This window comes from Myotis myotis, unplaced genomic scaffold (assembly GCF_014108235.1).
Source record: "Myotis myotis isolate mMyoMyo1 unplaced genomic scaffold, mMyoMyo1.p scaffold_m19_p_3, whole genome shotgun sequence".
NCBI classification, from domain to species: domain Eukaryota; kingdom Metazoa; phylum Chordata; class Mammalia; order Chiroptera; family Vespertilionidae; genus Myotis; species Myotis myotis.
The window spans coordinates 92,655,057-92,681,669 of NW_023416335.1; the positions used below are offsets into that span (position 1 = coordinate 92,655,057).

The window sequence follows — 26,613 nt, forward strand, 5'->3', positions numbered from 1 at the left end:
TTGCAGTTATGTAGAATGAATACGTCTAGAGGTCTAAAGTACAGCATGATGACTATAGTTAACAATACTGTATTGAATATTGGAAATTTGTTAACAGTAGATTCCAGGTGCTCTCACCACACACACACACACACACACACACACACACACACACACACACAAATACATAAAGGTAACTGTGTGAGGAGATGGATATGTTGAGTAGTAATCATTTTACTATGTGTAACAAGTCATGTTGTTCACTCAAACATATACAATTTTATTTAAAAGTAATAAAATTTAAAAGCTATGTGTAGATGCAAAACTATGCATAAATATAAAATTTGACATGGTGCCTTTGCAAGAGCCAGTGCAGGCGAGGGGCCCTGAGGCATAAACTCCATCCACTGGACAACAGTAAACCCGCCCCGCAGAGCGTCTGTCTGAATTGGGTCCCCCGTGACGGCGTAGTGTATATTTGCGGCAGCAGGACCCTTTCAGCCTCTGGCCTGGCTTCCCCCAAAAGGTTGCTGCTCACCTTCACTCTGTCCAGCTCCTTGGCCTTCGCATACCGGCTGTGGCTGATGTTCAGCAAATTGAAAATGGGCTGGTGCCATATACTATCCAGCAGCCATTTGGAGAAATTGCTGACGTAGTACTTCCTGAAGTCCCACATGGTCAGGATCCGAGCAGGGATGCAGGACTCCGCATAGGAGTGGCAGCAGTCGCAGAAATACTTGCCCAGGTATTCGCAGTACCGGAGCCGCTTCACAAACTCTGTGGAGCACTCAGGGGATGAGCACCAATCAGCTGATGCTGAAAACCTACCTTGGTGGCCCCACCTCCAATTTCATGCAGGCTCATTGCTGATTGCTGATTACATGCTGCTAATGCCATACTCAACCTCACAGCAGCTGGGAAAGTGGTGGCAGGGACTGGAGGCCTTAAATCATGGCCATTCATGCGCTTTCCTTTTGTGGAACATATGTCGGAAAAATAGAACCTTCCCAACATACTGCTGGATTTGGAAGATGGGCAGTGTAAACTGCAGTGAGACTTAGGGTCTGCCATCTGGCAGGAGTCCAGACTGGGTCTCTCATTAGCAGAAGGCTAAGGGGTTTTGGAGGTGGGCAAGTCGGAATTTCTTCAGGCTGACATGAGGCCACAGAGAGAAACTCAAAATGGGATTATAGGATACTAGAGGTGCTGGAGACCAAGATCAACAGTAATTGATATAAATGTGAGGAGTCTGGCAGAAGGCTGACTAGGACTCCTTTTGATATTCATAGGGCGAATATCTACATTTTATTGCCTGCTGCTGACTCAATAGCCTAAAGCAAACTCCCACAACACCTGGCAAACTTACTGTTTGCTAAACATTACCATTGATATGTCTGTTTGCATTCCTAAAGGCAATTGTGTATCCTAGCTAATAAAAGCAGCTGGGAAAGGAGCAACAGGGAGAACTCGACTTCTTTAGTTAAGTTATTCTCTGGTTCCCCCGGTAATTATAAAAATTAATATTCCGTCTTGTGTACAATTTGCACGTCAGCCCTCCCTCCAAGTCTTTGAACCCACGAAAGCCACGCTGGCCGTGGACTCTCACATAGAGGCCCGGTGCACAAAAATTTGTGCACTGGGCGGGGGAGGGGGGGTTTCCCAGCCCAGCATGTGCCCTCTCACAGGTATGACCACCTACTGGCTTAGGCCCGCTACCCGGGGGATCAGGCCTAAGCTGGCAGTCAGACATCCCTCTGGCAGCCCGAGAGCCCTCGGGGGATGTCCACTTGCCAGCGGGGAGCAGGCCTAAACTGCAGTCGGACATCCTTAGCGCTGCTGAGGAGGCCAGAGAGGCTCCTGCCATCACCACTGTGCTGGCAGCCATCAGCCTTGCTTGTGGCTGAGCAAAGCTCCCCCTGTGGGAGCACACTGACCACCAGGGTGCAGCTCCTGCATTGAGCATATGCCCCCTGGTGGTCAGTGTGTGTCATAGTGACCAGTCATTCCCAGTTGTTCTGCTGTTAGGGTCAATTTGCATATTACCCTTTTATTATATAGGATAGAGGCCTGGTGCATGGGTGGGGGCTGGCTGGTTTGCCCTGAAGGGTGTCCCGGATCAGGGTGGGGGTCCCGCTGGGGTGCCTGGTCAGCCTGGCTGAGGGGCTGAAGGCCCTTTTCAGGCTGGCCACACCCTCTTCAGGTTGGGGGTCCCCACTGGGGTGCCTGGCCACCCTGGGTGAGGGACTGATGGCTGTTTACAGGCTGGTCACACCTCCTTTAGGGTGGAGGTCCCTACTGGGGTGCCTGGCCAGCTTGGGTGAGGGGCTGAGGGCCATTTTCAGGCTGGCCAGGGCTGCAGGATGGAAGCAGGTATCTGGGATTTATTTATCTTCTATAATTGAAACTTTGTAGCCTTGAGCGGAGCCCAGAGCCAGGGCAGGAGGGAAGCTTGGCTTCCTCCATCGCCGGGGGCAACCCAAGCCTTCTGCTCGCTCCAGCTCCGTGGCTGCCACCATCTTTGTGACAGAGCAAGGGTTAATTTGCATATTACTCTTTTATTAGATAGGATTATACATATGAAAAGTGCTTTATAAATTATAAAGCACTATATATACATGTTTAAAAAGTAGTATCCAAAGGAATTCCTGGATAAATCAGTGAGAAACAAATGTAAAAATGCACAAAGGATGAGAACAGGCAATACACGAGTGGAGAAATGCATTTAACCAGTAACAATGTGAAAAGCACATCATCTCAGTAATGATCAAAGGCATGCATATTAAAAGACCGAAATACTTGGTTTTGCCTCAGACTGTCACAAATTTAGAGAATCCAGAGCTGCTGAGTCATAGAGAGTGGGCATGTACTCAGGTGTTGACAGGAGCGCTACTCCTGAGGACATTTCCATGATATACTTTAATTCTTAACCATGCAGCACGAATCCTAATGCTGACATCCAACAGAAATGCTAACGTGCACAAGTGGAGATATAGAATGGTGCTCGTTACAGCATATTTATAATTAAGTGGGGAGCAATCTAAACATCCATAAGAAGCTACTGGCTAAATATATATGGTGCACTCCACAGTGAAATGCAAGAGAGCCTATACAATACATGGAAGAGCACAGGCAGTGAACATCCAGTTACAGGTATGTAGCACATGATCTTGATTTTGTTTTAAAAAAGAATATATGCACAGTCCAAAAAGTTAACAGCGAATACTTCTGGAGGGTAGGTGTAAGGATTTTTGCTTGTTGTACTTTTAATTTGCTGAAATAAACATGCGTTGCTCTTGGAAGCATCTTCAATAAAATATACTGACAAGAAAAAGGTAGAGACTAATGTAACAAATACCTGGGTACCCATCACCCAGCCTTAAGAAAGAAAACAGTGATTCAATTAAGCCTCCTCTGTGCCCCTTCCTCAACAGTAGGGTTTAACATGAGCCGAGGTTCATATTTATCATTCACCATTTGACTCCTATAAGTTGGCACATATTGTGAGAATTAAGTGAAACAATGATGGCAAAACAGCTCCCACAGTACAGAGCACACTGTAGATTCTGAATATAGTTTCCCTAGAAGGACTTTACAAATAATCAATTCTGAGTGATCACAGAAGCAAACCTTCATTGAACATTTAGTCTGTGTCATGCACTGGTTAAATGTCTTACGCATGCCAGTATTTGTGCTTGAACCTCTATGAGGTGAGGACTGATACTTCCCCTATTTCACCAATGAAAGCACAATATAGGGAGGTTAAACCACATGCCAGAGACACAGAACAGTAAGCAGGCAAGCGGGATTCCAACCCAAGTCTGGACTGGGGAAGCACCAGGTTTTAACCATCATATCCCACTTCCCATCTGCCACATTCCATGGATGGGAAGGACAAAAAACAAATGTCTTTGCACCTGCACAGATTATCCTCAGACCCAGGTCACACTCAGAGTTGACTTTTAAATATAAACAAATAAATACTTGATTCTTATTATCTGTAGTAGTTAATGTTCTGGAAAGTTGCCATGAACACTGAATTGAATACTGAAGCATTGCTCCTGAGGGAAATACAGGGTTAAGTTCCTGTGAGTCTCTGGGAAAAGTATTTTCATCAACCGCTCAACACATAAATTTGTTTTATGTGTGTTCTTTGTTTAAAGACACATTATTCAATATATTTTGCTGATCCATAACATTTAATTCAGGGCCAAAAGCACTGTGACTTGTTCCTGAAATAAACATATCTAATGCATACATTTTCTCTGTAAGGCACATCAGCCTTCTTGTGCTTAGGAAAACTAGACAGCACTTTAGCACTATGCTTGAGGGCATTTTAAATAGCAAAACCACCAACAAAAAGTATAAAATATTTTTAAAAGGTACTAAATAGACTGTTGAAAGAACTTGTTTACGGTATGCACTAAAAGAAGAAGGCAAAGCATTGCTTTGTTCAACTTCAGCTGGGAACGCGTGCAACAGGAAACTTAAATTTCAGGCAACTCAAATTTTTCAGTGTTTTGTGCATATCTGTGAATGACTAAAACATGGTAAGCATTGATTTTGGAGTTACAAATAAATTTTAGGGAGCAAGAAAATTCACAAACAATGGAATTTGTGAATAATGAGGATAATGGTAAGTACAGTGGGGCCTTGACTTACGAGTTTAATTCGTTCCGTGATGGAGCTCGTAACTCAAAGTACTCGTATGTCAAATCAAAAAGTGAACGAGTGAGACACGTGATGCTGGGCTGATGTTGTGGCGTTCACTGTGACGTTCACTGCGCCAACTAGTGGTGGGGTATCTGAAGCTGGCTCGTAACCTGAATTTTAGCTCGCAACTCAGACGGCTCGTATCTCGAAAAACTCGTTAGTCGGGACACTCGTAAGTCAAGGCCCCACTGTACATATATATGCACATACACTATTATTTTTTTTAAATGTATTTTTATTGATTTCAGAGAGGAAGGGAGAGGCAGAGAGAAATAGAAACAATGATGAGAGAGAATCATTGATCGGCTGCCTTCTGCACACCCCTCTACCGAGGACTGAGCCCACAACCTAGGCATGTGCCCTGACCTGGAATTGAATCGTGACCTCCTGGTTCATAGGTTGATGCTCAACCACTGAGCCATGCTGGCAAGGCCATACACTATTATTAAACTCTTAATTAATTATGTGACATCTCTCTAGGGTTGACAAATTGTTAAAAACTTATTAAGTACCTAATAATTATGTCTGAGTTCTCAAACTTGAAACTTTGAAAAGTCTATTGTATTGCATCTATCTCCCCACCCTGATTAAAATCTCTGGTGTAGCAGATAATGAGTATTATTTTACTTATGACAGGGTTCCAATACATTTTATACTAAACGAGAGGCCTGGTGGACCACATTCATGCACGGGGCGGGGAGAGGGCGGGGGAATCCCCTCAGCCCAGCCTGTGCCCTCTCGCAGTCCAGTACCCCTTGGGGTATGTCCCTCTGCCGGCTTAGGTGGACATCCCCCAAGGGGTCCTTAGCGCTGCCAAGGAGGCTGGAGAGACTCCCACCACCACCGCCGCTGTGCTCACCAGCTGTGAGCCCCGCTTCTGGAGTGCACTGACCACCAGGGGGAAGCTCCTGCATTGAGCATCTGCCCCCTGGTGGTCAGTGAGCATCATAGCGACTGGTCATTCCACCATTCAGTTGATTTGCATATTAGCCTTTTATTATAGAGGATGGGCAAAAAAGGAGGTATACCCTGGCTCTTGTACTCTACATTTCTAATCAAACTTAGCAAGATGGGAAGAAAAAAAACAAAGTGCCTATAAATTCTGGATATAATTCATCTTTCCCTAACACCTAAAATACTTATATTTCAATAACCAATCACTCATTCATCAAATTTCATGGAATATATACTAAGCATTATATTATCAATACAGAATAAATTATGTCCATTTCTTCTGGTTTCTTCAATCCTTTAATTAAAACAGAACAAAACAAAGCCCTAAAATCTGGTGCTTGACCAGGAGTGACTTTTTACCCCAAGGGACATTTGGAAATGTCTAGAGACTTTTTGGTTGTTACAATGCATAGCTGCTACTGGCTTCTAGTGATGCTGCTAAATATCCTACAGTGCATCAGACAGCAATCCCCAACAAAGTCAATAGTACAAAGGCTAAGAAACCCTGCTCTAAACCACAATTGTTGTCATCTTAGGAAAAGTCAAAATTATAGGGGGGAAAAAAGAGGCAAAAATCTAAAACAGTGTTATCCAATAGAACTTTCTGTGAGGATGGAAATATTCTATATCTGTGCTGTCCAATACAGTAGCTACTAGCCATATGTGGCTATTGAGCACTTAAAATGTAGCTAACATCACTGAAGAACTGGATTTTAAATTTAAATTATTTTTTTCTGGTAACTGTGCCTCCATTGGTTCTTTTCCTTTATGCTTCTATCTGTTGTTTTTGTTTTATGGTATTCCATACATCTTTTCTCTGTTTCCTCTTTTTCTAAGCTATATGTCTTGTTTGGGGAATTTGTGTGTGTGGTTGCCATTAGTTTTATAAAAAGTGAAGTTGCATATATACCATAATATTTTCCCTTTTGAGTACATCTGATCTTCATCTTCCTTTGCCTGTCCACACCTGTCCCTCTTCCCCTTGTATGTTTTTATTGTCACAAATTATCCCTGTTTATGCTGTGAGTTTTTGGCAATCCTACTGGTAGTGGCATGACCTTATGTTATTTGTTTCATGTAGAATAACTCCCTTGAGTATTTCCTGCAATGGAGGTTTTTCTAGTGATGAAATCCCTCCGTTTCTGTATGTCTGGGAATGTTCTTATTTCTCCTTCATATTTAAAGGATAATTTTGCTGGATATAATATGTGTGGCTGATAATTTCTCTCTTTCAGGCATTTGAATATTTGGTTCCACTCTCTTCTTGCTTATAGAGTTTCTGCTGAGAAGTTGGGTGAAATTCTGATGGGTTTTCCTTTGTAGGTCACTTCCTTCTTTTCACTGAATGCTTTGAGGATTTTTTTCTTTGTCACTAACTTTTGACAGCTTCATTACCAAGGGCCTCTTTGGATTGAGGTAACTAGGTGTTCTGTTTGCTTCTTGGATTCGAGGATCTAGTTCTTTCCATAGATTTGGAAAGTTCTTATCCACTATTTGTTTTAATAGACTCTCCATTCCATACTCTCTCTCTTCCTTCTCCACTATGACCATGATTCTGATTTTGTTTTTTGTTTTTTGTTGTTTTTTTTATGGAATCGGAGAGGTCTCATAGGGCTATTTTGTATTTCTTTGTTCTCTTCGTCTTCCCATTTATCTCTGTTCCAGTAGATGGCGCTGAATTGCAAGATTCCCCCCCACCCCCCACCCCCCACCCCCGTGGCCTCACAGTTTTGAGCCTCTGTGGCTTCCGTAGGGTTGTACTGCCTCTGCTGCTTAGGGGTAAGGTTTGTTTTTCCCTCATGGTAATGGCAGTCCCTGACCTCCAAGGGTCTAGCCCAGTGGTTGGCAAACTCATTAGTCAACAGAGCCAAATATCAACAGTATGATTGAAATTTCTTTTGAGAGCCAAATTTTTTAAACTTAAACTATATAGGTAGGTATGTTGTTATTAACTTAATTAGGGTACTTCTAAGCTGGCCTTTGCTAAAAAACGTCCTCAATGACCGACACCCCCACTTCTTCTAACGCCACTACTTCAAAATAGACTCGCCCAGGCCAAAAACCAACTTCTGCACATGGGCCACAAAGTTTCTATCGCACTGTAAGTGCGAACCCGCACGTGGTATTTTGTGGAAGAGCCACACTCAAGGAGCCAAAGAGCCGCATGTGGCTCCCGAGCCGCAGTTTGCCGACCACTGGTCTAGCCCAAGCACCCCTCCTGGGGCTCAGTCACAGAGGGAAACTGTGTTTCTACTGCAATAGCTCTTGGCCTACAGACAATACACTCCTGGAAACAATCCAAGGGCAATGGGAGTCTAATTAGTGGCAGGGCTCTGCGATCTACTTTCTTTGCCTGAAAGCCAGCAGCCAGGCCCAGCGGTGGGGAGTGGGGAGCGACTCTGTAGAGAGGCTGTCTGCTGACTCGCAGCTCACGCATGGAACTCAGATCTAATTCACAACATGCCCCTAAGGTTCAGACACTCTCTCACTATTTGTGTGCACCCACACAATGCCGCCACTCTAGTGGCTATTCCAACAGCCAGCCACTTGCTGGGTTAGCTCTCTGTTGGTTCAACCAGCTGAGGAAAATGCCCAGGACTGCTGCGGCCAGTTCCCAGCTGCACGGTAGACAAACTGTAGCCATGTTAGGCTTACCTCCTTTCTCTTGTCTCCCCACTTATTCCAAGGTTCCCACCCTAGTTATTCCAGTGTGCAGGTCTCTCAGGCATGCATCTGTGTTGAGCAGGAACTTCTTTGTTGAATGGTAGGTGATTATTTTGTTGAAATGTTAGGGGAAGAGGATAGATGTGCCCTTATGCTGCCATTCCTCTGATGTCACTCCCCCAATTTAAATTAATTTTAATTTAATTTTAAGTAGCCACAGGGGCTAGTGGCTACTATTCTGGAAATTGCGATTCTAGAAGAAAATTGACTAAAGAGAAATACTAGCTAAATGTAATGGATGAAACTTGGTAAAGACCTGGATAGAAAAATTAGTTATAAATGCTATCTTAAGGACAACAATATGGACTAGTATTAGACAATACCAACAATTGTTATTTTCTTTGGTGTGATAACTACTCATAATTCTTATTATTAAAATACTAGAGGCCTGGTGCACGAATTCATGCACGAATTCATTCAAAGGCCTGGGGTCCTTTGGCCTGGCCGGCGATCAGGGCCGATTGGGGCCAACCAGCCAGGGGGAGGGACTGCGGGAGGTTGGCTGTGGGAGTACACTGACCACCAGGGGGAAGCTCCTGCATTGAGCATCTGCCCCCTGGTGATCAGTGCAAGTCATAGCAACCAGTCAACTGGTTGTTAAGTCAACCAGTCGTTAATGGTCGCTTAGGCTTTTATATATATAGATGCTTAAGTATTAAAGGGCAAAATGTCATATTGTCTGTTGCTCAATTTTTAAATGTCTCTGTGGATATGAGATTAGAGGAGACTAAGGAGACATGACAACTAAATTCAAATGTATAATTCTTGATTGGACCCTAGAACAAATAAAGAACAATAATTAAATCTGAATAAAGTCTGTGTAGTTATTTAACAGGATTGTAACAATACTTATTCCTCACATTTAATAATTATACTGTGATTATTATGTTAGTATTAGGGGAAGCTAGGTGAAGGGTATATGGGATATCTGTACTATTTTGTAACTATTCTGTGAGTCTAAAATTATCTCAAAATAAAAAGTTAAAAAAAAATTGTTTTAAGTGTGTCAGGGTAGTAAGAAGCTAGGGAAAATTTCTGGGCAAGTGGAATGGGAAAATTGAGACAAGAAAATTAAACAAGGCCAAATAGTTTGGGCAGCTTGCAGCCAGACTGTGAATCACATGACCTTATCTTCCCCAACCAAGGACACTTGAGAGCAAATGGTTTAGACAGCTCCTCCCTAACCAGAGAATACATAGCTTAAATCACCCTTGCTTGGGAAAATAGAGAACAAAAACCAAAATAATGTCATTGTACCAGGTAAACAGAAGGACAGATAAAGTCTGGGGGACAAACAACAAAATCCCAAAAACTTTGGGATGGTATCACTTGGGGGATATTAGGCAGGAAAGATGGGTGCTAGAGCAGGAGGGGGGAAGGGGAGAAAAAGGGGAGTTTATCTCACCCACTAAACAAAGAAGTCCAGATGTATGTATAAACATGTATGTATAAACATTCTGAGATAAGCCACAACAATATAGAAGGAGACTTTGAAACTTAATCTGCTCCCCAAAATATTGGCAGGGTAACTTTGAAACCTATAGGGTGAAGGGTATAAAACCCTTTGATTCCCTACCAGGCAGGATGCTCAGACTAGCTGAGTTGCCCACTTATCTTTATGCCAGCTATATTCTTAATAAATTCACTTGCTTTGCTTCCTTAGAAAATTCACTTACTTTTCTTCCTAAATAAATTTGCTTGCTTTGCTTCAACACTGCTGTCTGTCACTCATCTGAATTCTTTCTCAAGAACTGAGGAGGGGAGAGCCCACTCAGGGGGCTCTCTGGTAGCATAAGAACTACAGGAATTTCACAGGAAAAGTGCAAAACTGTTTACACGGTTGGGTTGATAATGCCTCTAGGGTCTGTGCTCTGCCTATCCCTGTAGCATGTTTTCTCCTCTTATTCATAGTATCTAGTAACACAGAATTTCTTTGCAATAGCCTCGAGCCCTTTGCACATGGTGAGTCTCTGCACCCCTCTCCCCACACACTCTTCTGGGGATAATCACTTCCTTACAAAAATTCTCACTCTACCCACCCCCAAGCCCAGATTAATTTCCCTTTCTGTAAATCCCATAGCACTCTTGGCTTTCTCTTTTGTTGCATGCATTGTTCTTGTTATTTACTTGGCTGATGACTATAAGGGAAGGACCACTACTGTATCAACAGTGTGGGCAAACATCTTCATATTTGAATAAATTTAGGGAAGTACTTGAAAAGTTGGTGGAATCAGAGTCATGTGTTCATAATTTCTGACTATGCATTCAATATTTACTGAGGCACCAGAATGCAGTGGTTAGTCAAATATACACGGTTCCTACTAGACTGGGAAGATGAGTTATTTAAATAAGATTAGTGACAACTGTGATGCATGGCAGGAATGGTCATTCAACATTGTAGAAGGATGTCCAGATAGGTTTCTGTGTTCTATTTTTATTTCTTGAGGGGGAGGCCCTCAAAGTCTCTTTCCTTCCAAGACTACCTATCAAAAGTCAAGGGAACCCTTTCCCATAAAGCTCCTCTTCCCAGTCTTTGTGGGGGTCACCCCATGGACACTCTCACAGCAGAACAAGTGATTCCTAGTCTCAAGTGGGCAAGTTGAACTTCTGACTGGGGGAACCCTGATTTTCTAGGCCTCAGCTGGCCCAGAGATATCCCCTCAAACCCCCTCAGAGGAGTTTGGCTAGCTCCTTGGTAAGCTGTTCAGTCATTCAACAAACTTATCTTTTGAGCTGTGTGCCAGGCACCTTGTAGGAGCAGGGGCTAAAGCAATGAATAAAAGAGACAACACATCTGACCTAATGGAACCTAGAATCTAGTGAGGAAGGAAGTCAATAATAAGAAAAACCAGTAAAATCTAAAAAAATATTTTAGGCAGATAAGTGCCAGAATAAGAAGGAATGCATAATGCATACACATGTATGTTTGTGGCAAGGTGAACATTTCCAATGGGGCAGCCAGGGAAAACTTCATGGCTTTTGAGTGAAGATGTGAAGGAAGGAAACCAGCTTTGGGGATGTCTGGCATTCTAAGACAGGAGTGAGCCTGCCACCTTCAAGGACCAACAGGGAGGCCTTGTGGCTGGAGCTGAGTCCCAGATGGGAAGGGAACTAGGAGATGAGTCTGAGAAGCCAGTCACATAACCCTGTAGGTCACAATGGCCTCTTTATGAAAGAGAGGGCAATGTTATGAAGTTCTCATACTAACTTCTCTCACACAATCAATGCAGTGCCCAACTTTGTTATTCTCTGCCCTGTCATCATATAATAAGCAGTCAGTCAATTTCCATACTTACTAGGTTCTATTGGAGTTCCACAGCCAGCACAGAAAAAATTCTGGGCTGCTACCACGAGATCCCTCCTAGGTACAGAAAACAGTAAGTTACATTTCAGAAAAGGCCAATGGAGCAGTTTTCACTTATTGGAAAATAAACTGATGATACTTTTCTTGTCTTGGGGCCTTAATTTTGTCATTTTCCATTTGTGAAGAAATAGAATTACTCAATAGAGTTTTCTAGTTGAAATCCCTGGGTCACTAAAGCAGAAGTTAGTATCACAAGTAACACTTCCACCAAAATCTTTAGAGACTTCACACTGCACATGCACAGGATCCTCTCTCCAGAGAGAACTAAAGATAGGCAATGCAGGGAGAAAGTTCAGGTAGACCAGACATAAGAGGTGATTGTATTTGGGAAGTCCACAAATGGATCCAAAGAAATTTAGACAAATAAGGATAATGTAAGATAAAACTATACATTTCTGGGGAGAAACCATCTAGTGAAGTGTTTTCTATTGAACTGTTGGTGCCATGACTTCACATGTGATTTGGAAATACAAAATAAGTTATAAAATTTTATTATAGTTTAGGGTCAGCAAAATTGGTCATGGCAAAAATATGCAGAACCCTACCCATGTGCCTTTTCTTAACTACAGGAGCTCTCCTCGAGATTAAATTTCTATAAAAAAAAAATTCATTGATTTTTATTTCATATTGCACTGAAAAATAGAAGGATCCAATCTTTTTAAATTATTGTATATGATTTTTCAGGTTCAATATTAGCCACTAAAAATAGTCCCTTTAGCCTATTTCAGTTGCTATGTGATGTCGGCAATTAAGAACACAGTGAAAATTTCAACTTGTCAAAACTTACAGAGCCCCTCAAAAGCAGGGTGCCAAGAAAGCTAACTCAGAAAAATATGCCCAACCAACCTTTTCCTAAAAAAAAATTTTTCTCTGTCCCTCAGTGTATTACTTTTTTCCTTTTCCTACTTTCAGAGCCAGGTAGGAACTGAGACAGTTTAGGGACTTGGGCCCACGAACAGAAAAAATACCAAGTGGCTAGGAAGACAAAAGGCCAGAGGAACACCAAATAAGCTGACTGCAAGAATGTCACCACCCCTCCACTCCCTACTTAAAAATGCAGAGGTAGCTGATTTTATTTTCTTATAACTGCCTGCTTCTTGCAGGTGTTGTAACTACTGACAACACTCAGTTGATCAAGGTTTGAATGCTGTATGACCTTCCTAAGGTGGTGGTAATGAGCAGTCTGCCATCTTACCCTCACAGCACAGGTGGGGACATAGTTACCAGACAACTCAGCTGAAAGTGAAATCACTCCACCCTGAAATAGAAATTATGCAAGCCTGCCTTTTTCAAAAAGAACTGCCTTTTTGCACAAGCCTGCTTTGTCCCCAGCTCATAAAAGGAGCCAAGCAGAGCCAGCCCTCAGAGCCAGTTCAGATGACCTTCCTTTACTCTGTGCTGCCTCCTTTGTGCTCCAACATAGCTTAATGAAATCTGCCTGTGGATGAAAATGGGCCACATGCTAACCTGACAAGCTCAGGGAAGGTCTGCATGGCAGTCTTGCAAACTCAGAGACTTAAAGTAACCCCAAAGGGTAGTCTGAAATTAAAACTTTTTAAAAGCAATTTATGGCAGATAGTCATGTCCTAAGCTAGACTCTTTCCTGACAAAAGTCAATCTTTACCTTAACTAAAGCTATCTATTGTATTTTGCATCTATGATAACAGACCTTTGGAATGTCAGGGTAACTCCCCCTGTTCTTCCAGACCCCTCAGGCACAACCAATACACCAGAGCAGAGACCATAAATCCTCTCATTGTTATTATTATCATGTTAATTGTTAACTGTTAACTATCCTATACCCACCTGTGTAAAAGATATATGAATCTATCATTTTACTTTTTATTCAATACCAGCGGTTACCCCTGCTTTGCTTTCTCCCACTGTGGTGAGCCGATATAGGGTTAAGCCTCAGACTGGCCTGTTGGCAAAGTCACAGGTCTTCCGAGTCTTAAACAACCCAATCCGAGAGGTGGCCACTGATTTACACGTGCTATCATTTAAAAAATGAAAAGGGGGAATTTGCCAGAAGCCGGTCCATCCTTGCTGCTAGACACAGTTGCTGCAGGGAAGAAACATCTGCACAGCATATGTTTCAAGGGACCTGGCATATACGGCATACTGTTCTTAATATGTTTGCTCCCCTTCTTAGCGCTATGTGTTTTAACCAAGGTCACCTCTCCGAGAAAGGTTCTTTTCCCAGGTGGGGATTTTTCCCTGGAGTTAGGGAGTAACAGGACTAAGGAAGGGAATAAAACCCCTTAACTAAGTGCCAGGCGGGTAATTAATCACTTTAACTACGAACAATCAAGCTTAAGCTACATAATCTTAGGATAATCTCCTTCAGTTACTTCCTTGTAGCTTAACAGAACAGTAGACTGGTGACCTTGGAATGGACATAACAAATGCCCTAACCTTTGGAATAGAATGGATAGGATTTAAATCAAATGGTATAAATACAGATGTAACAGGAGAATAAAAAGAGAACCTCGCTATGCTGATCAACTGAACGCTGCCTCCGTGTCATTCCTTCTTCGCCGACTCTGTCCACACCTTTGGGAACCCCTGGACCTGCTGGGGCTGGACCCCAACATCCCACCTCCATAATCTATCACCAATGGATTTCATGTAACCCACTTGCTTCTTCTCTTTTGATTGTAATGTATAAAATAAGGTGCAAAACTGCCATTCTCTGGAGTATTATCTCAATCCATTGATATTTGCATTCTGGCAATTGTCAACAGTTTGGCTCAAATTAACTCAAAATTTTCTATAGGTTTGATGTTTCTTACATTGACATGTCTGATAATTTCTCAGGGGTTTCTTCTCAATTTCTATATTGGGGAACCCAAGAAACCCAACGTGGGTAACAGAACTAACTTGTTTTAACTGGACTGGAAGCCCAAACAGCAACCCCAACTTACTTATGTGGTGGATGAACATTAACTATGATTTGAAATCTAGGGGGTGCCCAGTCTTCTGTCCCTCTGATCCTTGAGTTAAATTTAATTTCCTCTCCTAAATCCACACTGGATTCAAAGTCTTTTCCCACACGCTCTTCATTTACAACCTGCATAACAAGAGAGAATTTAGGAACTTAAACAAGCCTATTTTAGGAACTGAAATTAAAAGAGCACTCCACTGTATTTCCAACATTAAAATTTACCATGATAAATTAAAACTGCTTTCAACTGAACTAAAGGACATGGCAAGAGCCCTTCATGTAACTGAAGCCATCTGGAGAAAAACTGTTTCCAACAACACCCAGCTGAGGTCACTTTTCTTTGTTTGTTAGTTATTTTAGTATTTCATTTGTTTCCAGACTTCAAATTACTGCAAGTAGGTCACTGTGACCTGCAATGCTTTTATAGATAGCACTTTAGTAAATAGGCTGATAGATGCTGCCAATCAGAACCTCCTATGGTTGTCAGACTTCCCCAGAAACATCTTTCAAGACCATTCCCCTGCTTGGCTCCCCTCTGAACCTATTATCATTTAAAATCTAAACTCCTCAAATCAGCATTCTAGGTCCTCCATAGTTGGGCCACTAGTATTCAAGCCTTATTTCCCAGGATCACCACTGCCCTCCCCCAACCCCACCAACACACACACAGACAGGCAAACACATATTATTCAACCACACCAAACCATTCTGCTCAATAAACACCTCACACACCTCAGTGTCATTTTTTGCTCCAGCTGGCCTTTGCCTCCTTTGCATTTCCAGAGAGATTTTTCCCTACCCCTAGTTTATTTATTTATTTCCTTTTATTAAATTTATTGAGTATAGGGGGACTACTTCTATTTTAGCCTTTGCCACAAAGTTCTCTGTTCCCCATGAGCTGCATGCTGCCAGAGGGCAGAGTGTTCTATAGGGAACTGTGGTCAGCAGTTAGACAGGAGCAGAGCAAGGAGGATGGGCCAGGTACAAGGGGGTGCGGGGAGCCCCAGGTGCCTAACAAAGGACAATTGTAGGGTGGGACCTTGCCCCCAGGGTGACCTTTCCTTCCCTAGCATATATCTGGTCATGAGATTTGGACCAGTACCTCTTGACTTTCCCTCCCTAGAGATAACATCTATGCCTAAAGTTGTATTACAGCTCCAGGCCCAGATAAGCAACAAAACCAGCCACAACTGTCCTCAAGACAAGCTGCACTGAATAATGACCCCTGCCCTGGTCCTTGCCAGTCAATCAGTGGAAACCTAGACCCTCAAAGGACACACCTGGAAAATTGCTGAATATTCTATTGAGATCTTCCCCTGGGACCTCCCCTAAAATCGCCCTCAAAACCCTCAGGACAGAGGACCCTGCCAGCTCCAGGGACTCCAGGGACTCCAGGGACTCCACTCCAGCATGCTTTCCCTCCTTCTCATTTCCCTTTTCCCTCCTTCTCATTTCCCTTTCCCCTCCTTCTCCCTGCCCCAGGCACCTTACTATTCGCTTCCACACTCCCAAGCTCCAAGGGCCCTTCCTTTACCTCTATAAGTTGTTTCCTAAGCCCATTTCTTCTAGAAATTACTTTTTCTACTTCTGTAATTCACCCCAAAACTGTTTGGGTCTTGGCTCTGAATTCTTTCCTAGCCAGAACCCAAGTACTGAGGTTGTTGAACCCAGGTTTGGTCTGACCCCACCAGTCAGATACCTGGTGCCTTCCCGCTTCCTACAACAGAACCAGCCTGGACTTTCAAATTAGGCAGCATGAGGCATAACTCCTGCTGATACATGAGGAGTAACTAAATCTTACCTACAATAAGATTTTAAAAACTGTATTTTTACTGATTTCAGAGAGGAAGGGAGAGGGAGAGATAGAAAGGGGGTAGGAGGGAGGGATCTAGTCATATCCGAGGAGTATCTAAATCTTACCTACACTGACCAGCCCTGCTGGGTGTCTTGATATAAAAATGATAATAGCATCTACCTAATAGGACACATGAGAATTAAAATGTGAATTTCGGGTGCATAATAAATACTCAATAAATTTCAGATTCATCCTTCCTTTCAATTCCTCCCCCAACACCCAGTGACCATAAAGGAAACACATCCATGTCTGAAGTGAATAGCAGGCAAAATGTGAATTTAGGAATGTGAAACTTTCATTCAAAGTCAACTTTTTTTGATACTTACTATGGAGCCAGATGCATTGAGGGAAACTGCCAGCTGATAATTAACTTCTGACAACATCCAGCACTTACGGAATACTTGGTACAATTCTTTGGCTATTAGCTCAGCTGAATTGAAGTTTGGCTCATAAATAACACTGAAATGTAAGAGATGCAAAAGATTAACAATTATATTTATGAGGAGTATAAGGTTCTTCTTCAGATTTTCAACTATCCTTCCCTCTCCAAAAACTCAGAGGAGGCATCATAGAAGAGACCATGCATCAACCACGGTACCAACGGTTATCTTACTCAACACAATTCCTCCATGTTCAACAGAGCAGCTTTATTTATTGAGGGTACCAAGACTGAGAGGTATAGTGAAAAGAGCACTGGATTTAGAGTTAGAAGACCTAAGTTCAAGTCCTACCTCTGTTATTTAACAGCATTGTGCCCCGAGGCACACTGTGTCTGACCCTTAGTTTCTACATCTTTAAAATGGGGTTTTAAAAAAGCCTATCCATGAGGATCACATAAGAATGTATACAAATGTATACAAATGTCTTTTAAACACTATAAAAACATTGTAGGAACTTGAGTGGTGATTGTTACATTTCAACTAACTGAACTTGGCCTGAGATGTTCACAGAGGCCTGGAATTCAGTGTCTCAGAAGTGATGGCCCAGGGGCCTATGTGAAGGACATGAAAGGGAGATACCTCTTAGAGGAGCTGCAGGAACATCCACAGGTTTCTGTGGTATTGCTGAACTTTCCAAGTTCTGTGGAAAAATAGAAGAAAGAGTAGAGAGGTCTTTTAGTCTGTTTCACTTAATCACAGTCAATTTTATAAGCACACAAAAATAGCTCCCTGCATTTCAGAAAGAACCACTTATTCAGCATCTTCATACTTCAGTGTCTTTTGAGTTTCTATTATGAGGCTACAGCTAATAACCAAAGATGGAATTTCAAAATATACTCACCTGGCCTGGCCAGTGTGGCTCAGTGATTGATTGTCCACCTATTAACCAGGAGGCCATGGTTCGATTCCCAGTCAGGGCACATGCCCAGGTTGTGGGTTCAATCCCCAGTGGGGGGTGTGCAGGAGGCAGCCAACCAATGATTCTCTCTCATCACTGATGTTTCTTTTCTTTTTTTAAAAAAATAGCATTTATTGATTTCAGAGAGGGAAGGAGAGGGAGAGACAAAAAGGAGGCAGGAGGGAGGGATCTAGTCATATCCGAAGAATACCTAAATCTTACCTACAATAACAAATTTATCAAAGTCACATTTGCAGGCCTCTTTCACCACATCACAGTAAGTAGGTGTTTTAACAACTGGACTGACCTGTAACACAGCACAACCTAGAGAAAGAAAAGGGGGTTTCACCAACAAGAAAAAAAATACACAATCTGTAACATGCAACTATATAGAAGTTAGGAATAAAAAGGGCTAAGAATTTTAAAATTCAGCTTCAAGAATTTTCAGAAAAGCAAGTGTAGTAAGTAGCGAGAATGGCACCAGGTGTTAGATCAGTGGAGTCAGAACAAACCTTCATTCAGCAACTTCGGTAATGGAGTTCTGGCTAGGAAAGAATTCAGAGCCAAGACTCAAATTACAAGAGAAAATTTATTTAGAAAGTCATAGAGGTAGAAGAAGTGAGCTGTAGAAGAAATGAGCTCAGGAAACAAGTTACAGAGGAAAAAGAAGGGTCCTTGGAGCTTAGGAGAAAGAGAGAAGCCAGGAAAATGAGCCTGGGAGAAGAAGAGTAGGAGGGAGTGGGGAAAGGCACTGGTGTTGATTGTCTGGTTTTGCTGCTTCTCTGGGCCTGGAGCTGAAATACAACTGAGGCCTAGATGAACTTGATACAGGTCAAAACCTCACTGTCCTGGGAGCTTAATGCTTAAGGGCTAGTCTTTGTCCCCCTTGTTTGTTTTCCTTCTGAGGAGTGGGTGTCTAGCCCATATGCCTAGCAACATGCCATGGGAGGATGGGTCAGAGGAGGGCCCGAATCACATGACCAGTGTTATGAAAGGTCAGAGGGTCTAAACCGCATGACCAGCAATATGTTAAGGAAGAAAAGGTAACCCTGGGGATGAGGTTCTTGTTTTCCCAGTTTTATCCTTTACTAAACATCAGAGCTTTTCACCCTGGTGACCTTCTGTAGCACCTGACCCATTGTCCTTGCTCTGCTCATGTCTAACTGCCTACCACACAAAGAATTATTTCTGTTCTTACATTCACCATTACTAAGTGAAACACACTGAGTATGTGGGAGTTCATAAAAGTAATCTGTCTGCTTTTACATATGTTTGAAAATTCCAATAATACAAAGGTTTAAAAAATGGTAGTGGGGAAAGCAATTTCAGCTTCACAGAGAGGGAAAGAATATAGGTGGCATAAACACTGTACTGAGTTGAATAGTGTGGTCGCCCCCCCCCCCCAAAAAAAAATCATGTCTACCCAGAAACAGTGAATGTAGCCTTATTTGGAATTAGGGTATTTGCAGATGTAGTTAAGATGAGGTCCTACTAGAGTAGGGTGAACCCTAAATCTAATGACTGGTCATAAAAAGAGAGAAATTTGGACACAGACACAGGTATATATATATAGAGAGAGAACACCATGTGAAGAAGGAGGCAGAGAATTGGGTGATGTGTCTACCAACCAAGGAACATCAAGGATTACCAGCAACCACCAGAAGCTGGGACAGAGACATGAAGCAGATTCTCCCTCAGAGTCTCCAGAAGGATCCAGCCCTTCCCACAATTTCATTTCTGACTTCTGGACTCCATAAATGTGAGACAATAAATTTCTATTATTTTAAGATACCTAATTCATGGTATTTGGTCACTGCAGCCCTAGGAAACTAATAAAATATGTACATACTTTTCTATCCCTAATACCAGTCTGGGGAATTATCTTAAGAATGTCATTAAAAAGAAAATTTAATGAAAGGGGAAGATTTGGGGACCTGGCTGGATAGCTCAGTTGGTTAGAGCATCATCCCAATAACCAAGGTTGCAGGTTCTATCTCCATTCAGGGCAACCAATGAATGCATAAATAAGTGGAACAACTAATCAATCTCTCTCCCTCTTCTTTCTCTGTCAAATCAATAAATACTTTTTTTTTAAAGAAAGAAGAAGGCTTTGATCACTAAAGAGCTATTTGTAGTCTATTTAAAATACTGAAAGCTACTTTAATGCCAAGGAATAGGGAATTGATATTGTAAATCACTCTGTTAACTCAAGAAATAACGTAATTGAAAAATGTGAAAGTCATAACAACTTGAAAAACCGGATATGAAATACTGTTAATATAATCATACTAGTGTCCCAGTGCACGAATTTGTGCACTGTTGGGGTCCAGCCCCAGCAGGTCCAGGGGTTCCCAAAGGTGTGGACGGAGTCAGTGAAGAAGGAATGACACGGAGGCAGTGTTCAGTTGATCAGCATACCGAGGTTCTCTTTTTATTCTCCTGTTACATCTGTATTTATACCATTTGATTTTTTTAAATTAAATCTTTATTGTTAAGATTATTACATTTGTTCCTCTTTTTTCCCCCCATAACTCCCCTCCTCCCTATTCCCACCCCACCCTCCACCCTCACTACCCACGCACTGTCCTCATCCATAGGTGCAGGATTTTTGTCCAGTCTCTTCCCGCATCCCCCACACCCCTTTCCCCACCAAGAATAGTCAGTCCATTCCTTTTCTATGTCCCTGATTCTATTATAATCACCAGTTCATTCTGTTCATCAGATTATTTATTCACTTGATTCTTAGATTCGCTTGTTGATAGATGCATATTGTTGTTCATAATTTGTATCTTTACCTTTTTCTTCTTCTTCTTCCTCTTCTTAAAGGATACCTTTCAGCATTTCATATAATACTGGTTTGGTGGTGATGAACTCCTTTAGCTTTTTCTTATCTGTGAAGCTCTTTATCTGACCTTCAATTCTGAATGATAGCTTTGCTGGATAAAGTAATCTTGGTTGTAGGTTCTTGGCATTCATCACTTTGAATATTTCTTGCCACTCCCTTCTGGCCTGCAAAGTTTCTGTTGAGAAATCAGCTGACAGTCGTATGGGTATTCCCTTGTAGGTAACTGACTGTCTTTCTCTTGCTGCTTTTAAGATTCTCTCTTTGTCTTTTGCTCTTGGCATTTTGATGATGATGTGTCTTGGTGTGGTCCTCTTTGGATTCCTTTTGTTTGGGGTTCTCTGTGCTTCCTGGACTTGTAAGTCTATTTCTTTCACCAGGTAGGGAAAGTTTTCTGTCATTATTTCTTCAAATAGGCTTTCAATATCTTGCTCTCTCTCATCTTCTGGCACCCCTATAATTCGGATGTTGGTACGCTTGAACCTGTCCCAGAGGCTCCTTACACTATCTTCGTATTTTTGGATTCTTTTTTCATTTTGCTTTTCCGGTTGGGTGTTTTTTGCTTCTTCGCATTTCAAATCGTTGACTTGATTCTTGCGCTTCTCTGGTCTGCTGTTGGGAGTCTGTATAATATTCTTTATTTCAGTCAGTGTATACTTAATTTCTAGTTGGTCCTTTATCACAACATTGAGGGTCTCATTAGATTTCTTGAGGATCTCACTATATTTATCAGCGGTCTCACCAGTCTTTTCGAGGGCCTTACTAAATTTATTGGCAGCTTCTAGACAGTTCTTGAGAGACCTTAAAAGTGTGGTTTTGAACTCTATATCCAGCATTCTGCTTTCCTCCATTTCTGTCATTTGTGTCCTGTTTCTTTGTCTCCGCATTTTTTATGCTTTCTTGGTGCACCCCCTAGTGGTCTTTGTGTGCAGTCTTGTTGTAGTTAAGCCTTGATTGTTGTAGGTAACACTGGGGGGGATTTGACCTCCAGGCCAACTGGCTGTGAGAATCAGCTGTGTCTGCAGTGGGAGAACTTCTGTCCTGATCTCTAGGGAGGTGCTAATCTAGCCTTTGCCTGAGGCTATCCAGCAAATGCCTCTGTGCAAGGCTTGGGCAGGGCGGGTCCCAGGGGACCAACAGGGTGGGTGGAGCGAGCAGTTATGGCTGCTCTCAGTCCTGTCCCCAGAGGCTCTGCCTCTCAGTGTCCCAGCAACCACTGCAAGTACCTCAGAGAGAAAGCTGCCCTTGAGTGCCGACCGATGCCAGACAGTCCCGCTTCTCCCGTATGAGTCTGGGACCCTAGAGACTTGCCCGGAACTGGAGCTCAGAGCCTGAGACTCCCTCCCAATTGAAACAGACAACTGCACCCTCAGCCGCCAGCCCGCTCCGCACGCACCTCCGCACCTTTGTATTTTACTTCCGCACCGCACCTCCTCTGAGTCTTGGTATGCTTTTCTCTAGTTGTAGAATTTCCCCTCTTTCCTTCTAGTTGTAGAATTTCCCCTCAGCCAGCCTTCCTGTGGTTCTTGGTGATGTCTGTTCCGTCTTTTAGTTGTATTTTTGAAATGGTTGTGCGAGGCAGCAAACTCCAGTGTTTACCTATGCCGCCATCTTGGTTTCTCCCTATACCATTTGATTTTAATCCTATCCATTCTATTCCAAAGGTTAGGGCATTTGTTATGTCCATTCCAAGGTCACTACTCTACTGTCTGTTAAGCTACAAGGAAGTAACTGAAGGAGATTATCCTAAGTAAAGATTATGTAGCTTAAGCATGATTGTTCGTAGTTAAGGTGATTAACTACCGGCCTGTAACTTAGTTAAGGGGTTTTACTGATTTATTCCTTTCTTTAGTCCTGTTAATCCCTAACTCCAGGGAAAAATCCCTACATGGGGAAACAACCTTTCTTGGGGAGGTGGCCTTGGTTAAAACACATAGCGCTAAGAGGGGGAGCAAACATATTAAGAACAGTATGCCATATACGCCAGGTCCCTTGAAACATATGCTGTGCAGATGTTTCTTCCCTGCAGCGACTGTGTCAAGCAGCAAGGGTAGACCGGCTTCCAGCAGTGCACACTGAAAGGAAATTAATTAGAAGAAATATTTTAATATCTCTATTGGCGTCTTGCTAATGAAAAGGAAATAGGATTCTACCGAGTCTCCTATCTATCTACTCTAGGACTTCTGTGTGGATCAAATGAGATGAGGCACATGAAAAAGCTTCACAAACATTTGGTTAAAGTGTAAAATGTTTGCACCTGTCTATAAAGCAAGTTGGGTTCCTCAGCTGAAGAAACTCCAAGGAGGCTAGTTGCTAGGAAAAAGAAGCTGGGCGTTGCTACGTGACGTCATTACCCAGCACCCACAGTGACTGCTTCTGGCTGGGCTGTGGGCTGCATTTTGTACCATGGGGTCTTGGCAGCATTGGCTGCAATTTGGTGGGGTGTTGCTCCGGGGTGGTGGCGGGGCCAGTGTCCCTCTTGGGGGAAGCCAAGTGTTGGTTTGTCGGTGCCACGGAGTTTGTTTTTAAATGGCCAGTGGGCATCATGGAAGCTTTTGAGTTGAGTGTCTGACCCCTGGTGGCCAGTGCGCATCATAGCTACCAGTCAGGCAGATGGACACTTAGCCTTTTATATGTATAGATTAGTGATGTAATTACATTAATATGAGTATATAATTACTGTAAAACTGAATTCACTTGAATAAACATAGAAATGAATACAGGTGTTTAGGGAAATAGTGTAGTCCATATGTTACAGAGAGGTTATGTGAGTGGGCTTCATAGCTGACTGGCCAGTTTAACACTGCATTGCCCCATCCCAGCCAGGAGACAATAGGCAATAAACTTCTCAGCTTTGGTTTCCTCATGGATAAAATGGGGACAATTTCATCTACTCCTGTCTTTCCCACAATCTTTTGACCATGATCCACAGTAACATACAATTTACATTGTAACTTAGTGTAAGCACAAAGATATATTTAACTGTTAAAAAGTTCCAAGAAGCATTCCTTGCTCATCCTCACTAATCTGACATTCAGACTGATACTTTCTTTTCTTTTTTCTTTATTTTAATTTAATGATCTCATGACCAACCTGCAATTTAAATATATTTTTATTGATATCAGGTTAGTGAGAGGGAGAGAGAGATAGAAACATAAATGATGAGAGAATCATTGATCAGCAGCCTCCTGCATGCTCCACACTGGGGATGGAGCTCACAACTTGGGCATTTGCCCTGACCGGGAATCTAACCATGATCTCCTAGTTTATAGGTCAATGCTCAACCACTGAGCCGTGCCAGCAGGGCCCAACCTGCAATTTAAAGAATGCTGACCTACCTCATGGAGTAGCATCTATCACCATAATGTGATTAGGAGGAGAAGATGGTGGCAGAGTAGGCAAATCTTTCTTGTACCTCCTCCCAGGGCCAGACTGGAAATAAAACTAAACTGGGGAACATTCACCCGGAATTACCAACTGAAGTCCAGCTGAGGAGAAGACATAATAAGGAAGGGCAGAAAACACCTGGAGCCTGGAAGGAAGGGCGAGGTTACAAGAGGGGCTGACCTAGCTTCCACAGGCGGTAGGACAAGAGTGAGGAGGAATCTGTCTTATGGCTCTGTCCAGAGCACCAGAGCCAGGAACATCTAGCCATGAAAGGTGGGGGGCTTCTATCTCCTGGGAAGACCAGAGCTGGTTGAAGATAAAGCCACATTTTTTTGTTTTAATTCAGAGCACAGGATTTCTGTTTATAGCTATTCATGAGGCTTTGATGAAGAGAGTGCAGTGTGGACTGGAGATGCCTGAGGAGAGGCTGGGGTGGGAAGCATTGGGGGTAGATGTGGAAAAGTGGCAGCCAGGAAATCTGCAATCTGTCATAATCCCCCAAATTGAATCGGCCATTTTTCCTGAGATGTGTAGACCCCTCCCAGAAGCCACAGCTCAAGACAAGTCAAATATCCCACCCTAGGGGATACAGCTCGCCCCACCCTCAGGAAACCTGCTTCCACACCCTGCATCTCAATCACTGTAGAGGAGATGGCAGCAGAGGCCAAGCCTGTGGGTTTAAACAGTCTCAGGGAGCCTCAGTGATTGGTTTGGGGGTGGAACTGTCCTCCTCACCATCCTGGGAACCTGACTGGTTCTCACTCCTCACAGGAGAGCTGATAGAAACTCCCATTTTCTAGCAGATCCCACTAGACTGCATACAAGGATCTCCGCCCAGCCAAGGACAGTGAAATATTCTGGAACACTCTCACAGGAGTAGCTCTGGGGAAACACACCCACCACTTTCCCTGAAATCTGAAAGGCACCTCCCCCCCCACAGGAGACCTAGAGGTCTAGACTTCCAATTCCACCAAAATCCCTTTCAAAAATAGCATTTTCAGTGATTAAGACTGACAGCTGGCTGGCAGGAGAAGGCAGGGGGAGGCAGAGTGCAGGGAAATGAGGAAGTTTGCTAACTGGGTCTTGTGCTGCTAACAAACAGGCCTGAGAGTGCAGTTTGGACCCTCCCATGTGCAGTCAAGTACTGTGGGGACAGACACAAACTCTGGATCACTTAAAGCTTATAAGAGATTGCTGAGAGTTAGATGTGGACAACTCTGACATTGGTTAGCACCAAAGTACCTCCCAAGAGGCCCAGACTTGGGAGACAAAGCAGTCAGCCTCAGCCAACAGAAGAGCAGGATCCAAAGAGAGCTCCCAGGAGTCAGTAAACTCTGCTGAGACAAGTGCCACTTCACTTTTTTTTCCCCTTCATTATCTTCTTTATTGCTTTATTTTTTTATCCTTCCTTTTTTCTTTCATATATCTAATTTTTCTTTCATCTTCTTACTCTATTTTTCTTCTTTCTCCTCCTTTCTTTTTTCTTTTTTCTTATTTTTTGTATTTCTATTTTCTCATCTTTTTTTTCCTTTTCATAATTTATTTTAATTTTTTCTTTTATACCATTTTTTTTATTCCTTATTCTTATTTTCTTTCACCTCTGCACTTTCATATCGCTTTTTTTCCCTTTATTTTCCTTCTTGTAGATTTTTTTTATTATTATTCTTGTTCTCTCCTAATTCTCTTTTCTTTTGTGGTTGCTTTTGTTGTTGTTGTTGTAGGGGCATATTGTATGTTTTTGTTTTGTTCTTGTTTCGTTGTGTTGTGTTTTGCTTTGTCCTGTCACAATAGCTCGCACAATGTAGTCTGGGATGAACCTCACAGACAGCCAGCCTGAGAAGAGATCCAAGCCATGAATGGAACAATTGTAATCAAGGCCCTATTACAGCAGGAGAGCCCAAATAAACCACACAAAGGACATTCCTAGGGCATCCAGTTCAGAAGATTAAAGAGGCTGCACCACAGAACACTTACTACATAAGGTCAACCCATGAAGATGGGGAAGCATAGCAGTTTGAACACATAGAAACAAATATAAATGGACAGCAAAAATGGGGAGACAAAGAAACAAACCCCAAATAAAAAAAAGGAGGAAACTCCAGAAAAATATTTAAATGAAATGGAGGCAAGCAATTTATTAGACAAAGATGTCAAAGTAATGGTTATAAGGATGCTTGAGGAACTTAGTAAGAATTACAAGGAATTAAGTGGGAACTACAACAGCATAAAAAAAGAGATAGAAATCATGAACAAGACCAGTCAGAAATAAAGAATAACATATCTGATATCAAGAGTAGATGGAATGAGGCAGAAGATTGAATTAGTGATTTGGAAGACAAGGTAGAAAAAGACACTCAATTAGAGCAGCAAAAAGAAAAAAGAATTAAAAAGCAGGAGGATAGTTTAAGGTAACTTTGGGACAACATGAAACAGAACAATATCTGCAACACTGGGGTAAGAGAAAGAGAATAAAATAAGCAAGGTATAGAGAACCTATTTTTTTTAAAAAAATAATG

At 42.5% G+C, this 26,613-nt stretch overlaps 1 protein-coding gene across 9 annotated transcripts in view; it reads right to left on the bottom strand.

Annotated features, from left to right (window-relative positions):
- RUBCNL (rubicon like autophagy enhancer) overlaps positions 1–26,613 on the bottom strand; it is a 78,116-nt gene that overhangs the window by 14,599 nt on the left and 36,904 nt on the right. For 8 of the 9 annotated variants that reach the window (XM_036299285.1, XM_036299287.1, XM_036299286.1 and 5 more), the window contains 6 exons: positions 18,091–18,192; positions 17,550–17,610; positions 16,857–16,989; positions 14,656–14,801; positions 11,664–11,728; positions 518–756 (listed from right to left, as the gene is read on the bottom strand). In XM_036299285.1, coding sequence (XP_036155178.1) covers positions 518–756; positions 11,664–11,728; positions 14,656–14,801; positions 16,857–16,989; positions 17,550–17,610; positions 18,091–18,192 — 746 coding nt within the window. The remainder of the gene's footprint in view (positions 1–517; positions 757–11,663; positions 11,729–14,655; positions 14,802–16,856; positions 16,990–17,549; positions 17,611–18,090; positions 18,193–26,613) is intronic. The other variant, XM_036299291.1, reaches the window with a different exon arrangement.